The 12,486-nt window shown below is 44.8% G+C and overlaps 1 protein-coding gene across 1 annotated transcript; it reads left to right on the forward strand.

Moving 5' to 3' along the window:
- Positions 1-5,117: 5,117 nt before the first annotated feature.
- Positions 5,118-7,655, forward strand: LOC136965160 (uncharacterized). Its single transcript, XM_067259199.1, has 5 exons — positions 5,118-5,319; positions 5,584-6,644; positions 6,759-6,828; positions 7,087-7,252; positions 7,541-7,655. Exons 1-5 carry the CDS (start codon positions 5,118-5,120, stop codon positions 7,653-7,655), a joined length of 1,614 nt encoding a protein of 537 aa, XP_067115300.1.
- Positions 7,656-12,486: the final 4,831 nt, after the last annotated feature.

Here is a 12,486-nt window from a genome sequence, read left to right on the forward strand (position 1 = left end):
GTCGTAACTGAGGAAGGGGGGGGGCAGCATTTTTGTAACGCGGGCGAAACAGGACCATAAAAAGGGCTAAACATCAAATAAATTATTAGTTGCAGGCTAATAAGAAACAAAACCCTCACAAAATGCAGGTCAACTCGTCATATGGTGTATAGCATACCTTATTGATTTGTTTTTTGGCCCAGCCATACCAATTGCACCGTTCCACATCTCCAGCCCCATTCCCTTGAACAATTACAGCTTTGGTCAAAGGCATCGTTTTAACTTCACGTTTGAAATAACTGGAAACCACTTCCTGCCGAAATCATGACCACGTGATTGGCGTATCAAAATACGTGCGCCACTGGCTCTGCAAGAAGTCAAACCATAGACTTAATATAACTAGAGGAAGCAACTTTTGTCTTCCAAGATGGCGTCCTCATTCATTTCTATGAAAAGTGCTCAGTGGCGCAGTGAGGCAAACGAGAGTACGAAACTGGACCGCGCCATCTTTCCACTTCCGACTCTTCCGGTCTAGCTTTAAACAGTGGCTCTTTTTTTCCCTAGCTCCGAGACCTCGTGCACGCTTGCAACTAGCTGTACACGCCATACTTTGCGACAACCAGTCGCGAGCATAGATTTATATGGTTGCGAGCGTGTGAGCTAAGGCATTGCAGTGGCAGAATGGGGTACAAATCCGATAAGAATCAGAGACATGATGCAAACTTTACGGAAATGTATGCTGTATAGTACTCCTTTCACTTGGTTTTTAGAAATAGGCTATAGGGCTAAATATAGGGCTATTCTAGATGGAACTCATCACATATGTTGCTTTTTTTCTTGTGATTTGAGCATGATTTCCAATGCATTGTATCGGATTAAATAAACTGTTAACATGTACACCTAGCTCCGTCGTTGTTCTCGCCAGGCAAAGAAAGCTTAATAGTTATTTTGGTAACAGAAATCTTCCATAATGCAGACTTACCATAGCTTACTGTCAACTGTATATTCAAACGAAATGCCACGAAATTCACACTGCCTTCAATTTACATATCAGTGTAGAAATGTGGCCTGTGTTTTATATGTTCAACCTACAAAACCAAATGCCTATTAATGGATATAACGTGATCTAATAAGACTTGGAAATAATGTAATAAATAAAAGCTTGAGAAGTGTGTCTAAAATATACTTTATTTAACATTTGCCTTTAAAAGGGGCATATTAACAGAACTAGGCCTATATACAAGACGTTTCCATCAGATATAAGTGGGGGTGAAACAGTCACTGAGGACCTTCATTGTCCCACAAAAGCAGTCTGGCTTGATGACACGATTAAAAAAAAGAATAATGGGTGTGTTTAACAAAAGCTTCTGAAGGCAAGACTAATCATATTTATATCATTTCTTATTGTGGTTATCAGTTAAAGTATTAATCTTTGTCTTTGCTCCAGATAGACATGTCAACAATCTATGCTCATGCTTAACATAATATAACCATCATGTCATGAACGTAAAAACGTTCTTGACAGAAAAATCAAATCTGTTTTAAAATAACGGGAATAAACTATATTAACAACATTTCATGTATGTGTGACAACCATTTGCTAAACTTGCTACAACAGGGCAGGCAACTCAAGCCATTTCTCCCTGTGCTCATTCAATATGGCTCATTCAGCTCCAGGTAAATCGGCTATCGGCCAATGTGAACTTTTGTGCTCGTGCCCTGTTAGTATCCGCAAGCACATTTGCAGGCAACTTTTATTGATGTATGCAAATAAATGGGGTGCTAGTTTACCTATTTCGGATTGGTTTCAAACTTAGCAAAAATCAGGAAAAATTATTCTATGAAAAAGCTAGTAGTATGAGCCAGGTTCGAGAATCGAACAAAAATTATTGGGGGAGATAGTTTTGTAAATGTTGACTGGAGTTAATAGAATAAAAACGACCGGAAGAGCCGGAAGTCTAACAAGAAATGCAATTCTCTGCAAACGACTCTGCTTCTGTCTGGAGAGGGCTCAGGCAGATTACCAACTTCAAGCCCAGAGCCCCCCACTCCACTAACGACTCTCGCCTGGCAACGACCTGAACGAGTTCTACTGTCGTTTTGAAAGACAATTGGACTGTCCTGATCTATCCCTTCCCTCCCCTCTTCCCCCCCTATCAACTCAGTGACGACACTCTCCATTCAGGAGGGTGAAGTTAACAGACTTTTCAAGAGGCAGAACCCACGCAAAGCAGCTGGGTCGGACGCTGTCTCTCCTGCCACCCTCAAGCACTGTGCAGACCAGCTGTCTCTGGTGTTCACCTACATCTTTAACACCTCCCTTGAGACATGCCATGTGCCAGCCTGTCTCAAGTCCTCCACCATCGTCCCTGTGCCCAAAAGGCCAAGGCCAACAGGACATAATGACTACAGACCCGTCGCCCTGACCTCTGTGGTAATGAAGTCTTTCGAGCGCCTGGTGCTGGCACACCTAAAATCCATCACAGACCCTCTACTGGACCCCCTGCAGTTTGCCTACAAGGCCAACAGGTCTGTGGACGATGCAGTTAACATGGCCCTCCACTTCACCCTACAGCACCTGGACTCCCCAGCATCCTACGCCAGGATCCTGTTTGTGGACTTCAGCTCTGCCTTCAATACCATCATCCCCGCCCTGCTTCAGTACAAGCTCTCCCAGCTGAACGTGCCTGATTCCACCTGCAGGTGGATCACAGATTTCCTGTCTGACAGGAAGCAGTGTGTTAAGCTGGATACGCAAGTCTCTGACTCCCGGTCCATCAGCACGGGATCTCCCCAGGGCTGCGTCCTTTCTCCTCTGCTCTTCTCCCTGTACACCAACAGTTGCACCTCCAGTCATCCGTCCGTCAAACTCCTGAAGTTTGCGGACGACACCACCCTTATTGGGCTCATCTCTGGTGGAGACGAGTCTGATTATAGGTGGGAAGCGGCCAACCTGGTGACCTGGTGCAGCCAGAACAACTTAGAGCTCAATGCTCTTAAGACAGTGGAGATGGTTGTGGACTTCAGGAGGAACACAGCCCCACTCACCCCCATCACCCTGTGTGACTCCCCAGTCAACACTGTGGAGTCCTTCCGCTTCCTGGGCACTATCCTCTCCCAGGACCTCAAGTGGGAACTGAACATCAGCTCCCTCATCAAGAAAGCACAACAGAGGATGTACTTCCTTCGGCAGCTGAAGAAGTTCAACCTGCCAAAGACAATGATGGTGCACTTCTACTCAGCCATCATTGAGTCCATCCTCACCTCCTCCATCACCGTCTGGTACGCTGCTGCCACTGCCAAGGACAAGAGCAGGCTGCAGCGTATCATCCGTACTGCTCAGAAGGTGATTGGCTGCAATCTGCCTACCCTCGAGGACCTGCACACCTCGAGGACCCTGAGGCGAGCGAGGAAGATTGTGGCCAACTCCTCCCACCCTGGACACTCCCTGTTTCAGTCACTCCCCTCCGGCAGAAGGCTGCGGTCTATCAGGACCAATACCTCACGCCACAAAAACAGTTTCTTCCCTTCCGCTGTTGGCCTCTTCAACAAGGCCAAGGGACCACACTGACTCAAATGACTTCTTGCTTAAAACAATCTGCTTTTTGCACTGCATTACAACATGGTATCTTTTACATTTGTATTTTTTGTAATATTTGTATTTTTGTATTTTTATATTGTAATTTACGGCAATTTATATTTTATTGTATAAAAAGGTGGAGTGCAATCTCCGGGTCGGGGAGGAGATCTTGTCCCAAGCGGAGGAGTTCAAGTATCTCGGGGTCTTGTTCACCCGTGAACAGAGTGAGGGAAGGATGGAGCGCGAGATCGACAGGCGGATCGGTGCGGCGTCCGCAGTGATGCGGGCTCTGCATCGGTCCGTTGTGGTGAAGAAGGAGCTGAGTCGAAAGGCGAAGCTCTCTATTTACCAGTCGATCTACGTTCCTACCCTCACCTATGGTCACGAACTGTGGGTAGTGACCGAAAGAACGAGATCGCGAATACAAGCGGCCGAAATGAGTTTTCTCCGCAGGGTGTCCGGGCTCTCCCTTAGAGATAGGGTGAGAAGCTCGGTCATCCGGGAGGGGCTCAGAGTAGAACCGCTGCTCCTCCGCGTCGAGAGGGGCCAGTTGAGGTGGCTCGGGCATCTGATAAGGATGCCTCCTGGACGCCTCCCTGGTGAGGTGTTCTGGGCACGTCCCACTGGGAAGAGGCCCCGGGGAAGACCCAGGACACGCTGGAGGGACTATGTCTCTCGGCTGGCCTGGGAACGCCTCGGGGTCCCCCAGGAAGAGCTGGTGGAAGTGGCCGGGGAGAGGAAAGTCTGGGCCTCCCTGCTTAGGTTGCTGCCCCCGCGACCCGACCCCCGGACAAGCGGAAGATGATGGATGGATGTATATTTAATTCTATTCTAATCCCACTTAGTACTGCTAGTTTATGTACCCTTAGTATAGTTAGTCCACATATTTACATTTTAGGTATATGTTTATTGTATGCACCTTCCTGCCAAAGAAAATTCCTTGTCTGTGCAAACTTTCATGGCGAATAAATCCCTTTCTGATTCTGATTCTGATTCAATCTGTATAGTTTATAGTCTCGGTAAGTCGGATCATTGTATATGGAATTTTTAGTTTCGTTTTCAACAGCGATCGGAATTCATTGATATGATGTCAATAGATTATAATATTTGTTTAATAATAATAGGTAACATATTAGTCTTTATATTCAGTTATATGCTGTGTCGGGAGCATGATGGTAATTGTTTACGTTCTGTGTTGTTTCAGCACTACTCTCATTTCACTGTCATGTAAGAAACTCCGCTAGCAATAAATCAGCAAAAGAAAGCTGTTTGAAGACTTGTGTCACACCGGGAGCGAACACAACGCACCAACTAGCTGCACATACACCCTATCTTATTTTCTCACCTACAGGGACAGTGACTAGTGGTAAAATAGAATGCACAACTTAGTTATTGGGGATAGAGATAGATAAAATACAGATGGGAATAGTTTGTTCCAGTTAGGGCTGCAATGTTCAATCGATGACTAATCAACTATTAAATTAATCACAAACAGACCATTTGTGCACAATGGAAACTAATTCATGTTTAACACATTCAGATTCAACACTTTCAGATAATGAATCATCTAGAGATCAAGGAAGCAGTCTTATCTTTTCTACCAGGCCTTCCTGTTGAAACCCTGACTTCCTTGGTGGAAGGGTTTGAAGAGCTTGGTGTGGAGACCAGGGCAGACCTTGCTTTGGTACAAGAAAAGGATCTGGAGAAATACCTCAGACCAATCCAGTGTCAAAAACTGCTGAGTGGCATTCGGAATGAAGGTAAATCCATATTTTGACAGTGTAATGTGAACATTGGACAAACACGTGACATCAACTTCAAATAAACACAAAGTTTTAGTATAATTTTTATCTTCATCTGAGCATTAGGGGTGCTGATGAACATTTGGTCTTTAACAACCGAATGGTACAAATTGCACCATTTAAGTTTACTTGTACAAACTGAAACTTTTTTCAGTTTGAATACTCGATCAAACTTTTTCCTTCTGTATATCTAATGATCTTGTCTTATTCTGTCACTTCTAGGATTTCCAGTGCTTGACATAGACTTTGGTATTGCCTCTCCACTTGGCTCAAGTACTCCATGTCCCTCATCATCAAGTTCTGAAAGCACATGCTCTTTTTTCCGCTCAAATACTCCATGTACCTCACTAGGTACCTCACCAAGTACTCAAGTTCCCTCATCATCTTTGTCGTCACCCACAATTCCTGGCCAGCAATGGTATACAAACTTCCGGGTCAGATGGTACCAGACGCCAGCAGCAGTTCAAAAAGCAGTGGCAGATCAAACAAGAGCATCACCAGGGGACAGAAGAGATATGGTGAAGGTAGTGGTGGACCAAATGTTGGAAAATGATCCCAACCCCACCAGAGGAATGTGTCAAAGCATTGCCCGGAGCATTGTAAGGGACTATCCGAATAATTTTGCCGATGTTGGGAAAAAAGGAGACATTATTGGAGATGGCTGTCACTCTCTTCTTCAGCAAATTAAAACGAGAGTAGAATATAAAAATAGAAAAAACACTCTTGCACGGCGACGCAGAGAGAGAAGGCCCCACATTGGAGTGGCAGAGGGGGCCAGAGAAATGGCAAGAGGCCCTGTGGATCAGTACGGATGTGTGAGGTGGTGTCCTGAAGAACTTCCTGCTGGAGAGACCGAGGCAACCTTGGATGAAATGAAAAGGCAACTGTGCAACATCTACTCAGAGGAAGGGATGGGCGGGGCAGAGAGAGCTGACCCTCTGATGGAGAAGACCTACATCATTCAGCGCCGGTACCTGAACAGTGTGCCTGCACCAGCCATTGCAGAAATAAAGGAGGAATGGCCTTTTCTAGTCTCGCAAAGAGGCCCTTACTCCCACTTTGGTCTGCTGACAGATGTCTCCATCCTCAATAAGTTGCAAGAGGCCATGAATGGAAAAGGCAGTACAGCCATTCGTTTCTTCCAGGAACACAGCCGTCGTCCTGGGATCGAGGATGTCCTGAACACTTACGAGCCAGAGACTTCAGACAAGGCTGCATGTGTCCTTATGCTCCTGATGGCATATTTCAAAGAGCCAAAGAATTCCATCATGATTGAGAAGGATGTAAGTTGTTTAAAAGATTTATTTAAAAAAAAGTGATTGTGATTTCATTTCATTCTCTTATGCACCATGTTGAACATATGCAACTATTGATGTGTGTTGTTTCTTATTTTACAGCCGTGTGCTACAGCTGCTGATGTGCAGAGGACAGTGACGTTACCAAGCACCCCCTGCTTGATTGTCCAAGGTACTGTTGACATCTGGATTTGATATTGATACTTTGAGCTGTATGTGGTTATTTTAAATAGGCTTAATGTTCTCTGGTGTCAGGTGTGCAAGAGACAGTCAATTAGACCAATAACAATGGTCAGTGAGTGGGCCACAGTTCTCAAAAGCATTCAATGTTGAACATTTTAAATGAATGAAATTCAAGAGAGCATTCCTCTCTTGTGCAGCATTCCACTTCTTTACAGTAGTGATAGATGGGTATCTCTGTTCCCTTCAGGCGACCTGATGAAGCCTAGCACCTGGATGCTATCCATTGAAGAACAAGTGGTGATGGGACCACATGATCGCTTTATCAACAGGAAAGCTGCGGTTTTTGCAAGCTACTACAATTTGAACCTGCAATATCCTGAGGATGGCTCCTGCACTTTGGAGTTTATCCAAAGGTATTGTAACACTTAAAATAACACTGGACTGTATAGCTTTTTTATCTTGCTTGGATAGTATTTATGGTTGTTCATTTGGCATTTTTTCCTGCCTCCAATGCTTTATTACCTAGACTGATTTTGATGAATGATGAATGAATGATGAGTTTTAGGAAATGTCCACAAGATACTAAATTATTTCATGTACGATTTGGTTAAAGGGGAAGGGGCACCACTGCATGTGCCTTGGATAAACAATGCAATATTAAATCTGTAAAACTGAAAGTTGTCTTTGCTTATCGTTTATAGGTGCTTCTTGGGCATTAACCCAGAGCAAGGCTCAAAATCCAAGAGGCGTGGAGGCACAAGCCAAAATGTGAGCACACTCCAAAGAAAGCTTGTTGACTTTGAGTGGTCTTTGTAAATATGAAATAGTTGTCAAGGGACAGCCCTATAGTAAATTGTATAATTGAATAGTGAATTTAATGAAAATTTAAGTTAAGGGACAGCCCTATAGTAACTTGTATAATTGAAGAGTGAATTTAATGAAAATGTATGTTAAGGGACAGCCCTATAGTAAATTGTATAATTGAATAGTGAATTTAATGAAAATTTATGTTAAGGGAACAGCCCTATAGTAAATTGTATAATTGAATAGTGAATTTAATACTTTTTTCATTATTAAAAAGTTAAAATGAGTATCGTCTTTGTTGTCTTAGTTCTTGCTTTGACTTTTAATTTAGCAAATCCAAAGCACGTTAGTGTGGTAAAATCACAGTTAACAAGTCAAATTTGCAGTATTTTGCAGTGTTAATAAAATTGTAAATGTACAGTACATTACTGGCTACTAGTTGCATTACTTTTACAGTAAAAGTGTAAATAAACAATATTTTAATGTATAATTAAAAATTAAATTAAATTACTGGCAGTAAAAAACAAAAGAAATACAGACAATTACTGTAATTTATATACAGCAAGACAATGTAATTTCACAGCTACATACTGCTATATCACAGTAATTCAATGACAGGACAACTGTGAAGTTACAATATACTGCTGTAGTTGTCTTGCATTTTACTGTGAAATGTTTACAGTTAATTATTGTGAAACATGTGCAGTACATTACTGTGAAATATTTATAATACATTACTGTAAAATTACTGTGAAAGTAATGCAACTAGTAGCCAGTAATTTACTGTAAAGTTACAGTGAAATATTTTACAGTGTATGTCTTGCTACTGCCTTCTCGTCGTAACTTTTTTTTCATGCTTGTTTGGGCAGAAGAAAGTGCCACCCGAGCCAACTCACAGGCTTCTGACAAACGTTCTCTCAGTTGTGTAACATGATCCGTAACACTTCTTGAGACCGGCGCAGGGGATAGGATATGGTCTTTTAACACCTTCAGGGGACCACGCACCGTGTGCCTGAACACCAAATCTGCCGGACTAAACCCCAAAGACTCCTGTTGTCACGGCCACAGCCGTGCCCCCCCCGGTTTCAGTTTTTCGTCCTGCCCTAGTGTTTCCCTGTCATTGTCTTCACCTGTTCTCGTTAGCATTATTGTGTCCACCTGTGTGTCGTTTGGTTCTGTGTATTTAGGTTTCTGTTTTGTGTCCAGTCTTTGTCTTGTCCTTACAATACCTGTCCCTGTGAGTGCCCTATCTGTTCCCAGTTTTTTTGAGAATTAAAACCCTTGTTTCGACCATGCCTCGCATCTCTCGTGCATTTGGGTCCTACCCCTCCTCACACCCTGACACCTGTACTGTTTCTCGTACAGCAAATAAAACCAACGGAACACCTTCATCCCACTCTTTCTCAGTCCCCAGGCAATACTTCTTTAACATAGATTTTAACGTTTGATGCCACCTTTCTAACGCACCCTGACTCTCAGGGTGATAGACACTCGATACTATGTGGGATATTGAGAGCGTGCTCATGACCTGGTTAAACATTTTGGAACAAAAATTTGAGCCTTGGTCCATCTGCACGATCTTCGGCAGCCCGAACGTTGAAAAGAACTTCGTCAGAGCTCTCAGGATCACTTTGGTGGTGATAGATCGAAGAGGAATTGCCTCTGGATAACGTGTAGCTGAACACATCATTGTAAGCAAATATTTATTACCAGTCTTAGTCCTTGGTAAGGGACCAACACAATCAACGATCACTCTTTCGAAGGGTTCCCCCATGACTGGGATTGGACACAGTGGAGCTGGTCGAATAGTCTGGTTGGGTTTACCAGTAACTTGGCATATATGACAGGTACGGCAAAAACTAGACACATCAGTCTTCAGAGCAGGCCAAAAGAAATGCCTGAGCACACGGTCGTAGGTTTTAGTTATGCCCAGATGACCAGCCCACGGAATGTCATGGGCAAGTCATGGGATATTATATCGGAACGCCATGGGCATTACGATTTGGTACAGGGTACTCAAATCCCTATCAGAGCCAGTACGGAAAGTCCACTTACGGATCAACAGACTATCGTCTAGAAAGTATGCTGCTCTCTTAGCGTCTGCCTCTTCCCTGGAGACAACGGCTGAAAAACACCTGACCAAGGTCTTATCCTCCTTCTGTGCCACAAGTAATTGTGCGCGTGTAACCGGCAGTTTAAAACAATCTTCAGGATTATAGGCTACTTTCCTACTTTCCTCAGGAGGGAGACTCTCAGCACACGGAGGGTCCGTGACGCCAACAACATCCTTACCCCCTTCTGTAAGGCTGTTCGCAACCACTGTGTCATATAAGTCACTGGGGTCTTCATCTAGACGCGATTGGGCACGCGTCATTACACATGACGGAAAAACACCGGGAAACTGCTTATGCATAGCATCAGGGCCTGACCTCACCTCGGGCACATCCAACACTTCGATAACAGGCATCACTCGACCACCCGCAATATAATTTCCCAAAATCAAGGAGACCCCTTTTACTGGAAGGGAATCCTGTACACCCACTTTAAACTGTCCGTTTACAAAAGTGGACGATATGTACACATTATGCAGGGGCACAGCAGAGTATTCCATCCCGATACCTTGCAACAGCACCTAGGAGTCTACCGACCAAGGAAAGACTTCTGAGAGGATTATCGACTGGGCTGCACCAGTGTCTCTCAAAATGTGAATGGTCTGCTCGTCCTTTGACTGCCCTGTTAGTGACACGGATCCCGTCAATATAAAGGGTAGATAACTGGGGTCGGAACCAGGTTGCGTATTATCACCCTGTTGAGACACTAAATGAGGCGATGAGCAAAGCAAACCCATGCCTTTCGCAGGTGCTTTTGGTGATGAGGGAGACTGGCGGTTTTTCAATGCCCGACAGTCTGCTAGGACATGGCCTCTACGATGGCAATAGTAACATTCCCGTTCCTCTCTGGGGCGCTGGTAATTGTTCCCTGTACGTTCCTCTCTCTGTTTAGCAGGATGAGCAAAGGAACGTCTGTCATCTAACTCACGAGCTGGCTCACGTTGAGAAGCCGTGAACACAGTCTTATTCGTGAGCACAAACTCGTCCGCTGCTTGTGCTAACGATACTACCTTTTGTTCGTTCAGATGCAACACCAACCGTTCAGACAGGCCGTTCTTGAATTCCTCCAAAAGAACAAGATCTCTGAGGGTAACAAAATCAGTAGCCTTGCTGGCAATGCACCATCTGTCAAAGAGAGTCTCTTTCTCTCTGGCAAAGTCCACATACGATTTTGTAGGGGGTTTACGGTAATTCCTATACCTCTGCCGGTAAGCCTCCGGCACTAACTTGTACGCACGAAGAACCGCGGACTTTACACAATCATACTGCAAGCTCTCCTCCAGAGATAAAGCGGACACTACATCTTGGGCTTTACCAGAAAGTTTGCATTGCAACAACAAAGGCCACACATCCGTAGGCCAGCGCATAGATGCCACTATGCGTTCGAACACACTAAAGTAGGAATCCACCTCGGATTCTCTAAATGGTGGAACAAGGGCGATGTTTCTACCCACGTCAAACCTGTCGGAATGATGTGGTGGTGAACTAGGATGGTGAGTAAAACCAGAAACAGCAGGGTTCGGTGGCATCATGTTCTGTGCCCCTAACTCCAACTGACGCATCCTGTACGCACCGTCAATCTCCAGCCTTCGCATCTCAAGTTGATGAGTAAGCTCACTCTGCCGGGCCCTCTCCTCCCTTTCTATCTGCAGGCGTGTAAGGCGCACTCTTAAGCAAGCCTGTTCGGGTGAACCAGGGTTAGAACCCGTTCGTTGCGACGATGGAGGAGTCTTCACACCCGGTATACCCGAAGCAGCGTCGGCTTCCCCCGGACTTAGACGTTCCGTGGACGTTAACACCTGTATGTCCACCAAACCACGTAACAATGCCTCAGTCAGCTCGGGCTTAAGGAGCTGTTTCGACTCTGGTATCTGATAGTGACTAGCCAAGGCACATAAATCCTCCTTGCGACACTGACGCAATAACTCTTCTTCAGGAGCATCAATAAAAGCTTGGACAGCCGCCATTGCAACGTGCACGAAACACAAACAAACCACGTTAACACACCACTAGGAAAGTAACAAAATCAAACATATAGGATCATAGAGATCCCGGACGAGGCCCCCATTCTGTTACGTACGATGTTAAAGGTAACAATGTTTGACTGTCAGTACTGTACCAGCGGAGAGTGTCAACGGTGTAGCCAGGCACAAACCATGCAGCGGGGTGATACGGACTAGGTACATTTATTAATACAGCGAAAAAAAGATATCGGCAAGCCGCAGCAAGCCGTAGTGAACAGACAATGACAAATAACAATGACTAATAGACAAGGGACGTACCAGTACAAAAAGACACGGAGAAGGGACTATGAGCGATTCCCGATGAGACAAACAAAGTTCACTACTCTAAGGACCGAAACTGGCCCTGTTGGAAAACCACTAACTAACCTAGTATTTCCTAAGCTGACTACACTAAACCCTAGGTTACAAAAGGTGCAGGTGGAAACGCTCCTAAACTACTGTGCATAACAACGGTTATCTACGTGTTGAGGAGTATACCCATGGGTCTCTACATTATCTCCCTTCTCCTCTTACACATCTGGACAAATAAACAGCCGCCCAAAGCGACTCGCCCCTCTCTCTCATACGCCAAACAGAACACATTTTATCTATGACGACAGTGTCTAACTAGGCCCAATTAGACACAGCCGCTTCAGGTCCGGATCTCGACGTCGGGGCGCGCACTCCGACGTCATTACCAACACCGTCACAGGAACACCTACAGACAAG

Source organism: Osmerus mordax, chromosome 21, assembly GCF_038355195.1.
Source record: "Osmerus mordax isolate fOsmMor3 chromosome 21, fOsmMor3.pri, whole genome shotgun sequence".
In the NCBI taxonomy this organism is placed as follows: domain Eukaryota; kingdom Metazoa; phylum Chordata; class Actinopteri; order Osmeriformes; family Osmeridae; genus Osmerus; species Osmerus mordax.

Bases quoted from the DNA above. Each gene is read 5' to 3' on its own strand.
- LOC136965160 (XM_067259199.1), top strand. From the start codon at position 5,118: ATGAATCATCTAGAGATCAAGGAAGCAGTCTTATCTTTTCTACCAGGC. The intron at 5,320-5,583 runs GTAAATCCATAT...TGTCACTTCTAG, and splicing joins GAGTGGCATTCGGAATGAAG to GATTTCCAGTGCTTGACATA. The intron at 6,829-7,086 runs GTACTGTTGACA...TGTTCCCTTCAG, and splicing joins CCCCTGCTTGATTGTCCAAG to GCGACCTGATGAAGCCTAGC.